Below are 20,234 nucleotides of genomic sequence, written 5' to 3'. Positions count from 1 at the left end.
TAACAACACACATGACGGTATGATTGCACATCTCTGGTCAACCTTAAACTATTATTTGTGGAAAGGGATTGAACGATGATCCAGGGATTTGTTCCTGCTGCCATATTTGGGATCCAGGAGATTTTTTTGACTTCTTCTGGATCAACACCGCAGGCTTTTACTCGATGGATCTGCACTTTTATTCAACTGTATCTACTATAATATTATAAACTACAACTTGCAGCATCTTAGGAGTTGTAGTCCCCCCGCAGCTGATGCGAGAGACGCCCTGGTCTGGGATAACCACCATTGCTTCCAACAAACCATCACCATTGAGTCTTGTTTCGATAGAACATCCCAAAGTTTGAGGATGACCCCCAAGTCAAAGAAACAAGTAGATTACATACTGTAAAACAAATTTGTTTATTTACAAAGATCAGTAATAACACGTGTAGTGTATGTTCACATGATAAGCAGGTGGGACGCGGGACGGGGTATAGAAGGATAGTGTGTAGCCCTTTGACCCTATGCAAGACTGGCAACCAAAATATGGCATCTTCAGAGGACAATTAGGAGGAGAAGGCAGCTGCCTAGGGTACGTTTCAGGGTGGGTGAAATTATATGGTGATAGTATATATCTATATATAAGGAAGCTAGGGACTGATGGGTACAGAGGCAACAGAAGGCAAATAAGTGAATCATGGTCTATATATGATCTGCCATGCAGAAGGTTTGAGACCAGCCCCTTGGGACGATGGAGGACTCAATGTGAAAACTGAAGATGGATCAAGATGATGGAAGGTAACGAAACACAAACGTGTGGCCTGCAGAAGGTACAGTACTTTATATGTTGAAGGTAGACTCCTGTAAAGGGTTATGGCCCATGTAACATCAACTGGTACAGCAAACCAGTCTGAGGAAGCAAGGACCTTATCCATCCTAGGTCAACATGCTCCAACCCCCAACTACTTCAGGAAACTCTGCATCTGGTTCCACGTAACGTGAATGTGAGGGGTTCTAGGAAGGTAAGATAGGTGGAAATATGGCTACGGGTGGAGTATGGAGGCTCCACAAGACAGACACCGAGGAAGGTCTTGAAATGTGGACATCAAGACTAAGGAGGTAAATGAAATAATTATGAGGTATGTAAAATGGCCAGACAGAAGATACCAGGATGGGTTGTCAGAACCCTGGTATCTGACCCACAGGCGGTAACGTAAGGAAGTCCATTCTCATGGCTCCACACACTTGACATAACGCTGGTTTGGTTGGAGGTACACTTCAGGAAAAAGTCAAAAATCCAAAAAAAAAAAGTTGTGGCAACACACAATATATACTGCAAGCCGGAAACCATTGAAATATCGACATGAAGCGAGGACAAGCGAGGACACTTAGACGGCTGAACGATTCATAGGTCACAGAAACAGGACTCTCACACAAGAACATATTGTCTCCTACATCTGTGTCGTAACATCTGCCGAGAACAAGGTGTGGTACTGCCCTAGTGTCAGCGAAGGAGTGACAACCTAACCAGGTCAGTAGGACTCCACTGAAGTGTTGTGAGAGAAACAAAAATGTCAAGCACTTGAGTCGATGAAGCTTAGCAGGACGTATTTTCCAAAAAATTTGGCAGCGTGACACGTAAAACACAAACAGTTTTTTTTTTCTTGTTCCAGACAGTTTTATATTCCGCTCTCCTTCCAGAGGTCACCTCAGTCCATTGTATAATATCTCAGTGTCCTCTGGGAAGTAATGTCTATTGAGCACCAGACTCGTGATATCTTACGTTCCTATGTGGAGCAGCTGACGCGTTTTTCGCTAACTGAAGGAAATGAGTTGTGTGGCTTTTGTATTGTCTCTCAAGTATTCTGGTTAGTAAAATGCAATGACTTGTGGCTCGTGAGTGAGTTACAGTACTAGTCAGGTCCACTTCGACCCATCTGCTCGGAAAAAATTCTCTTCAGTTGGGCGACCTCTGCGGACAGCGAGGCAAGTTGGGACCTAAGTTCGGTGCTTTCTGCTCCCTGAGCAGGGGTTACGTCCTGCCCTTGGTTTCCCCATCGGCCGCGTGGACAGGCCATTGGCTGCTGGGGAAAAGCCTGGGCCACTTCAGTAGGAAAACTGTTCATTTCTCTGGAGACGGGAGCGGCAGCATGAGGGAACTCCTCGCCTGGAGCACAGGCCTTAAACCTCAACTTGTGTGGGAGGCTTTTATACGTGTCAGGATGAGTGTCAAGTCTCCCACGAGGATTTTCTACAGTTTCTGCTGGAACAGGTCCATAATAGTTTATGGATGATGGCGGCAAAGGTTGAGGTTCCTGTTCAGGAACTCGGTCTTCAAAGAAGACCGGACTGCCTACACTGGGAGTGGAGAATCCAGAATCTTCTGAATGAGGCATCGGAGGTGGAGGTGGGTTTTGTGGAGTTGGATCAAGTAGACCACATGGCTGTGTGTACGACCCACGAGCTTCCTCACATGGATCCCGTACCAGGCCAAAGCGGAATCGGAGAGCAAGTAGCTCAGCTCTTAGCCTTGCATTCTCCTCTAGAAGAGCGATGACACGTCCTTCCAAGGCCAGGTCACCAGCACGACGTTTCTCTCTTGAGCGTTTTGCCGCCTCGTTGTTCTTCTTTCGTTTGTCCCAATACGTATCATCTTTTTTCTCATCTGGAGTGAATTCTCTGCGGCGGCGGAGGCTGCTGTTTGATGGTGAATGAGTAGGTGAAGTAGAAGTGCTCCGTCGGCCAAGGAGAGAACGAGCAAGAAGGAGGCCAGACGTGGATAGGAGGGATCCTGTAGCTGAGGTATCTTCAAGTGCGCTCTGTGTAGAAACGGAAGGAGGAGGAGCATACGGCTCAAGAGTAGGAGGAGCCTGGTGAAGTGATAGATCTTCGGAGGCGGAGCAAGGCACCTGACCATTCATGTTCGGGTGAGGGGAGAGGGCTGGAGGGGAGAGGTCACTGAGTTGAGCCAGGATTGTGCACCGTTGGAGGTCAAAGAGAAAAATCCTGTTGAAACAAAAATAAAATAAGTAATGACCAAAATGAAAGAATCATAGATCACTGTTAGTCACTTTGTGGCATATATTACATATTAAACATATTTCAAAATCACTGGACCTCTCCAAATGATGGACTTGACATTCCAAAAACGTAATTGTTCACTTTTATTCTTTTCTGCGCTGCCTCCGCAGGAAAAGCAGAGTATTACACGCTGGTGTTTTCTATTCATTCTATAGAAACCTACAATCTGGATCTGATACTTATAAAAGCTTAAAACGTTCTACCTGGATCTCTAACACTACCCCTAGTGCGGAATATCAGACTAACTCTTCACCTAGATTTCTATCCCTAGAATGCCGAGCCTAAATCATTAACCCAAAACCTAGAGTTTAGACTTTAACCCATTACTCTGGATCTTTCTATTTCTGTAACCCTTAAAGCTTGAACGCAAACCATTACCAAAAATCATAGCTTATGAAAAAAAAACCAAACCTTGACACTAACCTGAAAACTTAGAAGTCACTATCCTTCATCTTAAATATAATCTTAAAACCATGATCTAAATCTTTAAAGGGAACCCATCAGCAGAAATTGACCTAATAAAACACTACCAGTCTGTTGTCAAGCAGCTGAACACCTTCCAGACTGTGTTTCTTTTATGACCCAGTGTGGTGGCATCATCCAGAAAATCAACTTTGAAGTGAGATGTAAACTGATTGTGTAAAGTCAGGGAGGCGGAGAGTTTGACACGGAAGTCAAGCTCTCTCTTCCTCAGAAAGCCCCTTCACAGTAATTGAAGGTCCTGCATCCAGAGACATCACTTAACAGATCTCCTGAAGTCCAATGCACAATGTCAATCACAGAGGAGGAGGCGTTCAGAGTCCCCCACCCTGACTTCAGTGTTAAACTCTCCTCCTCCTTGACTTTATACAACCAATTTACATCTCACTTCAAATTAGATTTTCTGGATGCTGTCACTGCACGGGACCTTTAAACTTTGACCTAGATCAAAACATTAAAACTAGATCGAAAATTTTCATCCTATCCTTAAAACCACAATACAGAATAACAGAAGCCATATTATCTCCATCACTAACACATATCTAGACCTTAATATTTACCCCTCTTCTTGATCACTAATCCTTAGCCCTAAATCCAGACTACCTTCATATCTAACTCCACACATTTCTACTGTAGTGCCCCCCGCTGGCCGTCAGTTCCTTCCATCGCTTCCAAGTGTCTACAGTATCCTAGCACTGGTACGGTTGTCCAATGATTTTCCATCTAGGGTTGTGTAAGGCACCTTCCTCAGTGGGGAGGTGCCTGAGCAATATGATACCTAGTCTCTGCAGGTGCCCGCTACTATCTGCATGACTTGTCCCAGCTGTGGACATGATCCGCCACTTTGGACCTGTTGACTATTAGGCAAATAATCTGCCTGCCCTGACCTCAGCTTGTCCACTGACCAAGTCTCTGTCCTTTTAGGTGCCATGCACTTACATCTTTTAACCTGGGTCACCTTCAACTTATTGCAACCCCCCTGAGGGGTCCCCGAAACATAGTCCAGGGGGCATCTTAGACAACGTCCTTAGCAGTAGCCCTTAGTCGGGTCTGGTCATCCCCTATGCAATATCTACTTACACTTTACACTATGCCTGCCCCGAACCTACCCTAAGCATCCCTACTCTACACCTAAATCGTAAACCATCTTTACCACTAACCCTGACCCTAAACCCATCACCCTGGATGTGTATGCCAGCCCCCCTACTATAGGAGCAGGTCCTTCTAGCCATGGCATACATAGACCCTCACAGCTGATATTAGACTTCTTCTACAGAGAAGCAAAAGGAAGAACAGACGGCCACACGAAAACCCAGAGAACGCGTTTGGCGCTGGTAGTACGGCGGAGGGGGAGGAGCGTGCATGTTAATATTCAGTTATACTGTAATTGTGTAACCATTTCTTGGAAAGCAGAGAATCTTCTTATGAAAGAGACAGTCAAACACGGGCGTGTCTCATCTCCCAAGATACATACAAGTACAGGCAGCGTATTCTGCAGACACATATAGAGCAGTCACATATTAGACCGTATTGTCACCACTTATACCATGCAAGAATCAGAGAGACAATCGTCCTCTAGAGCAGTCACATATTAGACAGCTGTGCAGTTGTTCCCGTCCTTACTACATGTATGTAGAGCGGTCACATATTAGAGTGTCAGCTCTGCAGTACGTATACAAATACTATGCAAGAATCAGAGAGCAAATCACCTTCCTCTTACTTTTTCTTCCTGTTTTTCAGTCATATTAGAGTGTTAGCTCTGCAGTACTGAACCGTCTTTACCATTACTATATATACAAGTCACTGATCTTACTTTCTGTTCCTTTATAGCAGTCACTTATTAGAGTGTCAGCTCAGCAGCACCGTACAAACCTTTGCTATATAAGATTATGTACAGTATCCTGCTCCTTCTTTTACTTAACAGTAATTAGATAGTCAGCTCTGCAGCACCAGATTCTGTTCCTTACTAAACATATAAGTCACATATTAGAGTGTCAGCTCTGCAGCACCAGATTCTGTTCCTTACTAAACATACAAGTCACATATCAGAGTGACATATTTTAATGACTTAGATCTGGTAACATATATCCTGATGACTATATAGTGCAGTCACGTATTTGAGTGTAGTATCCAATTCATTTTGGCAATCGATTTTAGAGTGCAAGCTCTTATTACCAGATAAAATCACATTTTAAAGTGTCAGCTTTGCAGCCCCTCACTCCTCTCCCCAGTCTCTCTATATTGGAGAATCCTGCTGTTAGATTGTCAGCTCTGCAGCCCCTTATTCTTCTCCTCACAGTCCTATATAAGATCAATCTGCTATTAGATTGTCAGCTCTGCAGCCCCATATTCTTCTCTTCGCAGTCTTATATAAGATCAATCTGCTATTAGATTGTCAGCTCTGCAGCCCTTTATACTTCCACCTTACAATAGTTCTATATAAAAGACAGCTCCTGTTAGATTGTCAGCTCTGAGGACTCTCACTCTTCTCCCCATTAGTCCTATATATGATCACCCTGCTGTAAATTGTCAGCTCTGCAGCCCCCCCATTAGTCCTCTATAAGTTGAACCTCCAGTTAGATTGTCAGCTCTGTAGCCCCTCTATTAGAAGCAGCTCCTGATGGATTGTCAGCTCTGTAGCTCCATATTAGAGGCTGCTCCTGTAAGATTGTCAGCTCTGCAGCCCATCTATTAGAGGAAGCTCCTATTGGATTGTCAGCTCTCTAACCCCATATGAGAGGCAGCTCCTGTTGGATTGTCAGCTCTGTAGCTCCATATTAGAGGCAGCTTCCGTTGAATTGTCAGCTCTGCAGCCCATCTATAAGAGTCAGCTATTGTTGCACTGTCAGCTCTGCAGCCCCCCATTAGAGGCAGCTCCTGTTAGATTGTCAGCTCTGCAGCCCCCCATTAGAGGCAGCTCCTGTTAGATTGTCAGCTCTGCAGCCCCCCATTAGAGGCAGCTCCTGTTGGATTGTCAGCTCTGCAGCCCCCCATTAGAGGCAGCTCCTGTTGGATTGTCAGCTCTGCAGCCCCCCATTAGAGGCATCTCCTGTTGGAGTGTCAGCTCTGCAGCCCCCCATTAGAGGCAGCTCCTGTTGGAGTGTCAGCTCTGCAGCCCCCCATTAGAGGCAGCTCCTGTTGGAGTGTCAGCTCTGCAGCCCCCTATTAGAGGCAGCTCCTGTTGGATTGTCAGCTCTGCAGCCCACCTATTAGAGGCAGCTCCTGTTGGATTGTCAGCTCTGCAGCCCATCTATAAGAGTCAGCTATTGTTGCACTGTCAGCTCTGCAGCCCCCCATTAGAGGCAGCTCCTGTTAGATTGTCAGCTCTGCAGCCCCCCATTAGAGGCAGCTCCTGTTAGATTGTCAGCTCTGCAGCCCCCCATTAGAGGCAGCTCCTGTTGGATTGTCAGCTCTGCAGCCCACCTATTAGAGGCAGCTCCTGTTGGATTGTCAGCTCTGCAGCCCATCTATAAGAGTCAGCTATTGTTGCACTGTCAGCTCTGCAGCCCCCCATTAGAGGCAGCTCCTGTTAGATTGTCAGCTCTGCAGCCCCCCATTAGAGGCAGCTCCTGTTAGATTGTCAGCTCTGCAGCCCCCCATTAGAGGCAGCTCCTGTTGGATTGTCAGCTCTGCAGCCCCCCATTAGAGGCAGCTCCTGTTGGATTGTCAGCTCTGCAGCCCCCCATTAGAGGCATCTCCTGTTGGAGTGTCAGCTCTGCAGCCCCCCATTAGAGGCAGCTCCTGTTGGAGTGTCAGCTCTGCAGCCCCCCATTAGAGGCAGCTCCTGTTGGAGTGTCAGCTCTGCAGCCCCCCATTAGAGGCAGCTCCTGTTGGATTGTCAGCTCTGCAGCCCACCTATTAGAGGCAGCTCCTGTTGGATTGTCAGCTCTGCAGCCCATCTATAAGAGTCAGCTATTGTTGCACTGTCAGCTCTGCAGCCCCCCATTAGAGGCAGCTCCTGTTAGATTGTCAGCTCTGCAGCCCCCCATTAGAGGCAGCTCCTGTTAGATTGTCAGCTCTGCAGCCCCCCATTAGAGGCAGCTCCTGTTGGATTGTCAGCTCTGCAGCCCACCTATTAGAGGCAGCTCCTGTTGGATTGTCAGCTCTGCAGCCCATCTATAAGAGTCAGCTATTGTTGCACTGTCAGCTCTGCAGCCCCCCATTAGAGGCAGCTCCTGTTAGATTGTCAGCTCTGCAGCCCCCCATTAGAGGCAGCTCCTGTTAGATTGTCAGCTCTGCAGCCCCCCATTAGAGGCAGCTCCTGTTGGATTGTCAGCTCTGCAGCCCCCCATTAGAGGCAGCTCCTGTTGGATTGTCAGCTCTGCAGCCCCCCATTAGAGGCATCTCCTGTTGGAGTGTCAGCTCTGCAGCCCCCCATTAGAGGCAGCTCCTGTTGGAGTGTCAGCTCTGCAGGTCAGTGCATACATACCTGTGTGGTGGGCAGCTGCTGGGGTCCTGGCAGTACAGGCAGTAGGCAGGAGCTGGGTGCTTGCAGCAGTCTCCCTGGGTGTCTCATGCTCTGTCTCTATCTGTATATACACAGCTTCTTTCTCTCCCTGCCCTGCAGAGTTCAGCTGAGGCTGAGCGTTCACCTTACTTAACCCTAGTGCGTCCTGTGAGAATGTGCCAGCCTCTCCCCTCTCCAGGCTGTCCCTACACATCCCTCTTCCTTTTCTCATCTAATACACCCCCCCTTATAAAGAGATAGAGAGATATAATATTACTGACACCAGCTGCACTGTGGACATTGCATAACAATCACTGGGAAGGGGGGGGGGACTACAACTCCCAGCATGTGTGAGCAATGCATAACATAGGCACAATCATGAGTCTAATGCACAGTAGGGGTGATATACACTACAACTCCCAGCATATGTGAGAACTATGTAACCTAGAGATAATCATGAGTCTAATTCAGAATTGGGGTGATAGGAACTACAACTCCCAGCATGTGTGAGCGTTGCATAACATATGCACAATCATGAGTCTTAAGCACCCTAGGGGGAATAAGGACTACAACTCCCAGCATGAGTGAGCATTGCAATACATAGGGGCAATCATGTCTCTAATTAATGCAGGCTTGGGGTGATAGGGACTATAACTCCCAGCATGTACAAGAACTACATAAACTAGAGACAGCCATGAGTCTAATGCAGGCTAATGGTGATGGGACTACAACTCCCAGCATGAGGGAGCACTGCGTAACATAGGAGCAGTCATGAATGCAGAGTTGGGGTGATAGGGACTATAACTCCTACCATGTAACAACATTAGACACTCCCTAAGATGGAACTGCATAACATAGAGACAATAATGAGTGTAATGCGGGCTGGTGGTGAATGGGGACTATAACTCTCAGCAGGCTAGAGTATAGTGTAAAGGACAATCAGGAGTCTAATGCAGGCTGGGGGTGAATGGGGACTATAACTCTCAGCAGGCTAGAGTATAGTGTAACAGACAGACAATCAGCAGTCTAATGCAAGCTGGGGATTATTGAGACTACAACTCCCAGTATTACATAACAGTGCTGGCTCTCATGCAGGCTCAGAGGAGGAGGTGACTACAACTCCCAGCATGTAATAACACTGAATGAAATGCAGAGAACTATGTCTCATGCAAGCCAGAGGGGATAGGGACCACAACTCACAGCATGTATGTTCCTTGCATAACATTGGGACATTCCTGAGATTAAATCGTTGCAGGGAGGGACTACAACTCCCACAATGTGTGAGCATTGCATAATATTCATATCTAATGCAAACCTGTAACAATGGTGACTAAGATTCCCAGCATCAATGAGCAGTGATAACAGAGAGGCAATCCTGTGTGTAATGTAGGATGCTGTGATAGGGACTACAACCCCCAGCATGTATACTACAAGCTTCAGCTCTGTGTAACATACAGACATTTACTATTCACTTGTCTGGTGATATCTTGGGATAATGGGAACCATTGATTTCTATGGGTCAGTTCACATGTCCATTTTTTTTCACGGATGTGTGGACTGCAAGAAACAAACGGCAGCGTGCACAGTATTTTCCCCTCGCATGCGGAGCACGGACCTTCATAGTCAATGGAGCAAGAAAAAAAAAATGAATGGCGCACAAATTACATCCGTATGCGATTTGTTTTTTTTTCTCAAAGGTTGGTAGGCAACCAACTGGGCAGTGCAAGTAGTTTAGAATCACCCCCCCCCCCTCAAAAAAAAAAAAAAACTAACGACATGCAGACGCGAAAAATAAAAACGGATGCACATATGGACACGCCCACGCCCGTCTGAATGAGCCCAAAGATGGATAATGAATCTAGGGATAAATATATATATATATGGCCATATGTATCACATATCTGCTGCTGTGAGGGTCATTCTCATGCTGGGGTGCAGGAGAGAAGCAGAGAGGAGCTTGTAGGAGGATCACAGGTAAGAGCTCAAATCAGAGATGGCGCCTAAAGTAAAGTGCAGTCGCACTATAATAATCCTCAATCATAAGAGGCATGTACTCAACTCATCACTGATGGTTGTAGCTTGTGATAATTGAGACACAACAATGCGCCTTATTTAGGTGCAAAAACGGAACTAGTGTGCCACAACTGTGATACATCTGGCCCATAATGTATTGATGGAAACACATAGATAGATAGATAGATAGATAGATAGATAGATAGATAGATAGATAGATAGATAGGAGATATAGATAGATAGATAGATAGATAGATAGATAGATAGATAGATAGATAGATAGATAGATAGATAGATATGAGATATAGATAGATAGATAGATAGATAGATAGATAGATAGATAGATAGATAGATAGATAGATAGATATGAGATAGATGTTTTGCCATTTGGATTCCCCCAGTGATGTCACACATATACACATGATATAACATAATACAATGATTTATACAGAACGTTCTTGGAATGTTCCGTCTTGACCACAGCCATGTGGAACTAATCCGACATCTAAGCCTCATACAGGACATGTATAAAGACTGACTTTTTTACTCCAAAAACAACAATGCTCACTCCCCCCAATGTCGGACAGTGTGTAGAGCGCCATCTATAGGCAGGGCGGTGCTGCTGACTACAGGGATAGGTCTAGATATTTGTGAAAAAGAGAAAAATTTGATTATTCAAATCCCCCCCCCAGTCTGATATTCAGTCATTGGTTTTATTAATTGAATAGATAAAATTGTATCTCTCTGTTATTAACAACACACAGCTATGAGGTATTTATTCCACGATGCCTCACAGTTTTATACAGTCACAGCTTTTGGAGTGAATCTTCCCGGGATGATAAGGGAGAGGTTCCCTTTATTACAATAAATGCCTCGTAGTTTGTTTCTAATAAGAGATACAATTTTATTTTTTCAATGAATAAAAGTTACATTTTATGTTCACACTCACAACTCTTCCCTTTCTCCCCCATCTTATTCCCTTTCTGTAGACTAATGTTATACTATAGGTGGTGACCACCGTCAGCGTTTTCTTAGGCCGCGGTCACACGTACCGCTAGACGTCCATTCATAACGCGACGCTAGCGCACAGGGGAGGTCCTCGGCCCGAACGCACATGCGTTTCCAGAGAAACGCATGTGATCGGCTTAACAATCGCATGCATTTCCCTGGAAACGCATGTCCGTTGGGGCCGAGGACCTCCCCCTGTGCACTAGCGTCGCGTTATGAACGGACGCCTAGCTGTACGTGTGACCGCGGCCTTTGTTGTAGTTTGTCCTGCTGCATGACATAATCGGTTGGATAGATACCTCTCTAGTATACAGGAGTTTATGGTGGCTCAGTGGTCAGCCAATATTATGGTGGTCTTCATAACCCTCCCCTTTATACAGGGGGCAGACCCCTTTTAATGAAATGTCCACAGTAGAACCCCCCCCCCCCCCCTTTACTGAAATGTCCACTGCAGAGCCCTCCCCCATAAATGAAATATCCACAGCTGGGCCCCCATCCCCTCCCTTTACAGAAATGGGACCCATTGAAAAAAAAGCGTTATACTCACCTCCGGCTTCTTCTCCCTGAAGATCCATCTTCTCTTCTTCCTGCTGCCATGGCGCGCGCTAGACTATGATGTCAGGCGGCTGCGACCCTGCTGCGTCAAAGTGTATGCGCTCCAGCTGGAAGAGGAGAATTTGGTGCTGCGGTGCCGGGGAGAAGGTGGAGGTGAGTATAGAGGGTTTTTTTTTTGTAACTAGCGATCTCCATATAGTGCCGGTGTATGGGCAGGCGTGGGCCCCTGGGAAGCTGAAGCCCCCGGGCGCCCACTCATATTGCCTATATGAAGATCCGCCATTGTATGTGACACCTGGGGAAGCACCTGGATATATTTCCATTTCTATATAGAAGTCCACATCCCCCCCCTGTCTGATGACACAAGGGAGACTCAGGGTTTCCATGCATTTCCATGCAAGAATCCTACAAGCTTGGTTTTACTTCCATCTTTTCCCTCATGATGTCACACACATACTAATCATGATGATAGAAGTACTTATATTTTAGGACTTATTTAACCCTTACGCACACCTATACATAATAGCATGTCCCTACGGGAAGATACTTCCTGCATCGGGAAGGACTATTATGTCCCGCTTATGGCATCGGCTCGCGAACACAGTCGGCACCAGAAGCAGCGGTAATATACAGCTGACACCGTGTTCTTACACTGGCGATCGGGGGATCCGATACCCTTCTGGGCAGTCCCGAGGTCTGCTGAGTGCCCCGGGGCTGCCCGATCTCTTCTGCAGTCTGGGTTCCACCTTTCGGGTCTCACTGTAAACTGTCTGCGCATTGTACACTGCTCTACAATGAATTACCGTATATACTTGTGTATAAAAAATGTGCTGAAAAAACTCACCTCGGCTTTTACACGAGTCAATTAAAAAAGAATAAACTTAATACTCACCCTCTGGTGTCTGGATCGTTGGTGTGGTTCCCGATCTTCGGCACGAGGCTCCTGATCTCTGGCGCGGTTCCCGGCTGCACCTCTGACGTCATCAGCGGCGACACCGCCGCATCAAAGTGTTCGCTCACCGGCAGATCGCATCGACGCAACTCTGCCTGCTGGAGAAGAAAGAAGAGAGAAGAGGAGTCGTCAGGAACTGCACCGAAGATCAGGAGCCGCGCCAAAGATCCAGATACCTGAGGATGAGTATTACATTTTTTATGCGCTTGGCAGGGGCTGGCTGTATGCTACATGGGGGCTGGCTGTATACTACTTGGGACTGGCTGGCTGTATACTACTTGAGGCTGGCTGTATACTACTTGGGACTGGCTGGCTGTATACTACTTGGGACTGGCTGGCTGTATACTACTTGGGACTGGCTGGCTGTATACTACTTGGGGCTGGCTGGCTGTACACTACTTGGGACTGGCTGGCTGTACACTACTTGGGACTGGCTGGCTGTACACTACTTGGGGCTGGCTGGCTGTACACTACTTGGGGCTGGCTGGCTGTACACTACTTGGGGCAAGCTGGCTGTACACTACTTGGGGCTGGCTGGCTGTACACTACTTGGGGCTGGCTGGCTGTACACTACATGGGGGCTGGCTGTATACTACTTGGGGGCTGGCTGTATACTACTTGGGGGCTGGCTGTATACTACTTGGGGGCTGGCTGTATACTACTTGGGGGCTGGCTGTATACTACTTGGGGCTGGCTGTATACTACTTGGGGGCTGGCTGTATACTACTTGGGGGCTGGCTGTACACTACTTGGGGCTGGCTGGCTGTACACTACTTGGGGCTGGCTGGCTGTACACTACATGGGGGCTGGCTGTATACTACTTGGGGGCTGGCTGTATACTACTTGGGGGCTGGCTGTATACTACTTGGGGGCTGGCTGTATACTACTTGGGGGCTGGCTGTATACTACTTGGGGCTGGCTGTATACTACTTGGGGGCTGGCTGTATACTACTTGGGGGCTGGCTGTACACTACTTGGGGCTGGCTGGCTGTACACTACTTGGGGCTGGCTGGCTGTACACTACATGGGGGCTGGCTGTATACTACTTGGGGGCTGGCTGTATACTACTTGGGGGCTGGCTGTATACTACTTGGGGCTGGCTGTATACTACTTGGGGCTGGCTGGCTGTATACTACTTGTAAAGGTAAAAAAAAGTAAAGTTTAAACATTAGAATACATTTTTAAAAATTAACTAAAAATATGAGCCCCTAAAATGTCACTTTCCCATAGAAACACTTAATAAAGTTTTAAAAAACACAAACTACACAAGAAAAACCCGCACATATTTGGTATTGCCACCCATAACAATCTGTATAGTAAAGTAGAATCATTACTGGACCCGCATTGTAAACGCCAGGAAATAAAAATGCAAAAAACATTCTGAAAAAGATAATTTTTTATTAATACCTTTTTTAAAAATTGCTCTAAAAGTGATTTATAAAATGTTATACGCCCCAAAATAAGACCACTAATAAGAACAACGCTTCTCGCAAAAAATAAGCCCTTCACCAAATAAAAAAGTTATGAAAAAATGATGATGCTAAACTTTACAACATTTCGCCAAATTACTTTTTATTCAGTAAAATTGGGAAAAAAATATTAAAATCTATATAGCATATTTTTCGGACTATAAGGCGCACCAGATTATAAGGCGCACCATCAATAAATGGCTGCTGAAACATCTATGTTCATATATAAGGCGCACCGGATTATAAGGCGCACCTGATTATGAGGATGAATGACCAGCAGGTGGCAGACCTGTGCACAGTTCAAGGCAGCTGTTGTCAGTAAGTACGGTTCATATATAAGGCGCACTGGAGTATAAGGCGCACCTGATTATAAGGATGAATGACCAGCAGGTGGCAGACCTGTGCACAGTTCAAGGCAGCTGTTGTCTGTAAGTATGATTCATATATAAGGCGCACTGGAGTATAAGGCGCACCTGATTATAAGGATGAATGACCAGCAGGTGGCACACCTGTGCACAGTTCAAGGCAGCTGTTGTCTGTAAGTATGATTCATATATAAGGCGCACTGGAGTATAAGGCGCACCTGATTATAAGGATGAATGACCAGCAGGTGGCAGACCTGTGCACAGTTCAAGGCAGCTGTTGTCTGTAAGTATGATTCATATATAAGGCGCACTGGAGTATAAGGCGCACCTGATTATAAGGATGAATGACCAGCAGGTGGCAGACCTGTGCACAGTTCAAGGCAGCTGTTGTCTGTAAGTATGATTCATATATAAGGCGCACTGGAGTATAAGGCGCACCTGATTATAAGGATGAATGACCAGCAGGTGGCAGACCTGTGCACAGTTCAAGGCAGCTGTTGTCTGTAAGTATGATTCATATATAAGGCGCACTGGAGTATAAGGCGCACCTGATTATAAGGATGAATGACCAGCAGGTGGCAGACCTGTGCACAGTTCAAGGCAGCTGTTGTCTGTAAGTATGATTCATATATAAGGCGCACTGGAGTATAAGGCGCACCTGATTATAAGGATTAATGACCAGCAGGTGGCAGACCTGTGCACAGTTCAAGGCAGCTGTTGTCTGTAAGTGCGGTTACTGGATTTTAACTTCTGAGAAATTCAAAGGATTTTGTTGTGCGCCTTATAGTCCGAAAAATACGGTAAATGAGGTAGGAAATGATCCCCTTTTTTGATATCAACGTTCCTTGGAAGTGAATCAAATCTAGCACAATACCTTACAATAAAAGGAACAATAGGGTGGGGATTGTCAGGGCACATTCACACCATGCGTTGCGGCACTTTTTTTGATGCGTTTTTGACGCATTTCAAAGTCTTCAGCCTGGATCACACGCTCAGGTTACATGGCGTTTTAGCAGATGCAGTGGAAGCACAATGTAACCTTAGCATGTGATCCAGGCTGAAGACTTTGAAATGCGTCAAAAACGCATCAAAAAAACGTGCCGCAACGCATGGTGTGAATGTGTCCTGACAATCCCTACCCTATTGTTTCTTTTATTGTAAGGCATTGTGCTAGATTTGATTTACTTCCAGGGAATTGATATCAAAAAAGGGGATCATTTCCTACCTCATTTTACCTCAGAGCGTGTTCACAGGTCGCGTTTTGGTTGCATTTTCAATGCATTTAAAAAGCATCAGAAGTGATATGCCTAATTACATCACTTTTGTTTACGTTTGTTAATGCAATGTTAACGTGTGGGGGGGCATTTGCGTTTTTTTACGGACTGCTTAAAAACGTGCCAAAAACGGGTTCAACACGCCATGTGTGACATGACCCTCAGGGCGCGTTCACACGTTCCGCTAGCGTCGCGTTCATAATGCGACGCTAGCGCACAGTGGGCGGGGCTCAGGCCGATCGCATATGCGTTTCCCGGGAAACGAATGCGATTAATAACCCAATCGCATGCGTTTCTCTGGAAACGCATATGCGATCGCCCCAAACTCCGCCCCCTGTGCGCTAGCGTCGCTTTATGAACGCGGCGCTAGCGCGTTCACACGTTGCGTTTTGACCTGCGTTTTCATTGCGCTTTAAACGCATATACAACAGCTGAGGAGGGGTGATTTGCCTAATTACATCACTGTTAACGCTTCCGTTTACAAAACGCATCGCAAACGCGATGTTAACGCATGCATTAACAAAGCGTTAACACATGCGTTAACATTGCGTTTACAAACGTAAACGGTAATGTAATTAGGCAAATTACCTCACATCAGCTGCTGTATATAAACTAAATGTTATCTTTCCTACCTGGAGTCCGTGGGTATTTGCGGTTCTTTCCCACAGCACGGAGAGGCTGATACATACACTACTTGCCATTTAGCTGCAAGTGTGAACAGCACCTGACCAGTGGATCGGTTTCCCTTGGGTCTTTGCTTTGGGGAGGATCCACAGACGAGCACCTGAGCCCCAGCAGTCAGTAGTGTTCCTCCAGGCTGAACAGAGAGGACTGACAATCCCTACACTATTGTTCCTTGTATTGTCAGGTATTGTTCACTTTGATTCACTTCCAAGGAACGTTGATAGGAAAAGGGGATCATTTCCTATTTTGACTTTTTATGTGACTGACACAAATGTTCCCCATTTAGCGCCTTTCTTTCAAATTCTAATTGTGGGAGGACTATTTCTTATGCGTGTGTGAGATTATCTGTGTAATAAATCTATATAAATGAGGTATTTTCATAAGGCCGCGGTCACACGTACCGCTAGACGTCCGTTCACAACGCAACGCTAGCGCACAGGGGGAGGTCCTCGGCCCGAACGCACATGCGTTTCCAGAGAAACGCATGCGATCGGCTCAATAATCGCATGCGTTTCCCTGGAAACGCATGTGTGTTCGGGGCGAGGACCTCCCCCTGTGCGCTAGCAGCGCGTTATGAACGGACGCCTAGCGGTACGTGTGACCGCAGCCTATCGGTGTACTCGGGAGAAATTGGGGATGAGACTTTGTGGAGCCTTTTTTCATTTAATCCATTGCAAATGTTTCATTTTCCACCCAAAATGAATCTATTGTCCAAAAAAATTACAAATTGAAGACCGCACCTCCATTTTGTTGTAGCCCCTATAAAACACTTAAAGGGTTAACAAACTTCTTAAAAGTGCTTTTTTTTATTCGTTGAGGGGTGTACTTTTCATAATGGGGTCATTAACAATTCTAGCTATTATTGAGGGTGCGGTCACACATTGCAGTTAAAACTGCATCGCAATCAGCTTTGAGGGCGCGTTCACACGTTGCGTTTTCACCTGCGTTTTCATTGCGTTTGAAACGCATACACAACAGCTGAGGAGAGGTGATTTGCCTAATTACATCGCTGCTAACATTTCCGTTTACAAAACGCATCGTAAACGCGATGTTAACTCATGCGTTAACAACGCGTTAACATTGCGTTTACAAACGTAAACGGTAAAGTAATTAGGCAAATCACCTCTCATCAGCTGTTGTATATGCGTTTCAAACGCAATGAAAACGCGACCAAAACGCAACGTGTGAACGCGCCCTGAGGGTGCGGTCACATGTCGCGTTTAACGCATGCGTTTAAAAAAGCATTGCAATAGCTGGAGAGTGATTTGCCTAATTAAACAGCTGCTAACACCTGTGTTTACAAAACGCAACCGTTAACGCATGCGTTAACATCGCGGTTAACGCATGCGTTTTGTAAACACATGTGTTAAGAGGTGTTTAATTAGGCAAATCACTCTTCAGCTATTCCAATGCGTTTTTAAACGCATGCGTTAAACGCGACATGTGACCGCACCCTCAGGTGGTTTTAGGTGCAGTTTTGTCAATTGAACAGGTGAAAGACATGAACTGAACAAGTGACATTTTGTGGAGCAGGTTTCCCCTTCAAATTCACCCGTTCAGTTCATGTCTTTCACCTGTTCAATTGACAAAACTGCACCTAAAACCACCTCAAAGCTGATTGCGATGCAGTTTTAACTGCAACGTGTGAACGCACCATGACACACGTAGCGCTTTGTCTGCGCTTGCAAACGCAGACAAAGTCGCACCCACCGGGGCGGGCCTCGGCCCGATCGCATCAGCGTTTCTATGGAAACACCTGCGATTGGGAATGAGCCGCCGGTGTTTTGCGTTCATTTAGCGCCCATGCGCTGCCATGTTTTTGAAGCCTCCGGCAGCTTTGCCGTTGGCGATCGCCGGGATAACGCCCACTTTTTTATGATAGGATCTGGTTTTTGGACATTCCGGTTCTATTCTCCAAGCTACATATAAATGGACTAATTCCCTCTTTTATATATGGACACCCTAGAGTTTATTCATTTTTATATATACTGTATATACTCGAGTATAAGCCAAGTTTTTCAGCACAAAAAATTGTGGCTTATACTTGAGTCAAGAAAAGAAAACAAAAAGTTAACTCACCTTCCGGCGCTCCTCGGCATCCATGGTGGCTCCGACATCGGCTCCCGGTCCATCACAGTCTTTGTGACGTCATCCGCACGCTGGCGCTCTATATACTTGAGGGGGCTGGCAGGCTGTATACCCGAGGGGGCTGTTAGACTATATACTCGAGGGGGCTGGCAGGAGGCTTGCAGGCTATATACTGTTGGGGCTTGAGGGCTATATACTACAGGGGGCAGGCTGTATACTACAGGGGGCTGGCTGGCTATATACTACAGGGGGCTGGCTGGCTATATACTACAGGGGGCTGGCTATATACTACAGGGGGCTGGCTATATACTACAGGGGGCTGGCTATATACTACAGGGGGCTGGCTATATACTACAGGGGGCTGGCAGGCTGTATACTACAGGGGGCTGGCAGGCTGTATACTACAGGGGGCAGGCAGGCTGTATACTACAGGGGGCAGGCAGGCTATATACTACAGGAGGCAGGCAGGCTGTATACTACAGGAGGCAGGCAGGCTGTATACTACAGGAGGCAGGCAGGCTGTATACTACAGGGGGCAGGCAGGCTGTATACTACAGGGGGCAGGCAGGCTGTATACTACAGGGGGCAGGCAGGCTGTATACTACAGGGGGCAGGCAGGCTGTATACTACAGGGGGCAGGCAGGCTGTATACTACAGGGGGCAGGCAGGCTGTATACTACAGGGGGCAGGCAGGCTGTATACTACAGGAGGCAGGCAGGCTGTATACTACAGGAGGCAGGCAGGCTGTATACTACAGGAGGCAGGCAGGCTGTATACTACAGGGGGCAGGCAGGCTGTATACTACAGGGGGCAGGCAGGCTGTATACTACAGGGGGCAGGCAGGCTGTATACTACAGGGGGCAGGCAGGCTGTATACTACAGGGGGCAGGCAGGCTGTATACTACAGGGGGCAGGCAGGCTGTATACTACAGGGGGCAGGCAGGCTGTATACTACAGGGGGCAGGCAGGCTGTATACTACAGGGGGCAGGCAGGCTGTATACTACAGGGGGCAGGCAGGCTGTATACTACAGGGGGCAGGCAGGCTGTATACTACAGGGGGCTGTGACCAATGCATTTTCTACCCTCGGCTTAAACTTGAGTAAATTTTTTTTCCATTTTTTTTGTGTCAAAATTAGGGGTCTCAGCTTATGCTTGGGTTGGCTTATACTTGAGTATATACTCAAGGGTGCCTATATATATACAGCCCCTTATAAAAAGCAAAAAACTGACTGTGTTGCACACTTATCTCCAGGAGCTGCATACAGCCACGGGACCGATCCAATATAAATCCGACAAATAAAGCATACAAAATTGTTCTGACCGGAGCTCCGGTTACTTTCTTCCACTGCTTTTTCTTTTTAATGTGTAGATTCCAATATCGTAGTTAAAAATTCCTCCTCCAGTACAAGTTCCCGAATCCTCTGATTAGAATAAAGGAGGCTATTCATGCGCTTTTTGTGTATCCTCCCTCGTTCACACTATTCGTCCTAGCTGAACCTAGAAATTCACAAGCAGTTAGCGTAATACATTCTTGGCACTCAGGAATTAATCAATAAAAATATACTCACAAATGGGACGCCAAGGGCTGCAAGCTGCTAGTGGTGTCAATTTGCCGGATTGTCTGCTTGGCCACCAATCCGGTAATATACCTGGATCACACAATACATCCCTTAACCCGAATGGAAACTTTGGGTCCGTGTCACGGGTGACCCCGCGATCCATGCCTCGGATAGCGGGGGCACCCGTGCTCCACTTTGCGGAGCCGTGCACCTCCTCCCACCCGCCGGTACTCACCTCTCCGGGCTGCAATCCTCCTGTCTGACAAGGCCGAACTC

At 46.7% G+C, this 20,234-nt stretch overlaps 2 protein-coding genes across 2 annotated transcripts in view; both read right to left on the bottom strand.

Annotated features, from left to right (window-relative positions):
• The window catches only part of PRDX2 (peroxiredoxin 2), a 176,868-nt gene extending 168,655 nt beyond the window's left edge, over window positions 1-8,213 (bottom strand). The window contains exon 1 of the mRNA XM_072149662.1: window positions 8,203-8,213. The gene's annotated coding sequence lies outside the window, so the exon portion shown is untranslated. The remainder of the gene's footprint in view (window positions 1-8,202) is intronic.
• On the bottom strand, window positions 389-16,489 carry LOC140128174 (uncharacterized). Its single transcript, XM_072149660.1, has 3 exons — window positions 16,259-16,489; window positions 12,459-12,616; window positions 389-2,988 (listed from the first exon to the last, which is right to left on the bottom strand). The coding sequence occupies exons 1-3, from the start codon at window positions 16,325-16,327 to the stop codon at window positions 1,896-1,898; spliced, it is 1,320 nt and encodes a 439-aa protein (XP_072005761.1). The 5' UTR covers window positions 16,328-16,489; the 3' UTR covers window positions 389-1,895.
• Window positions 16,490-20,234: the final 3,745 nt, after the last annotated feature.

Source organism: Engystomops pustulosus, chromosome 4 (genome assembly GCF_040894005.1).
Source record: "Engystomops pustulosus chromosome 4, aEngPut4.maternal, whole genome shotgun sequence".
NCBI lineage: Eukaryota > Metazoa > Chordata > Amphibia > Anura > Leptodactylidae > Engystomops > Engystomops pustulosus.
This window is presented reverse-complemented; position numbering and strand designations above follow the sequence as displayed.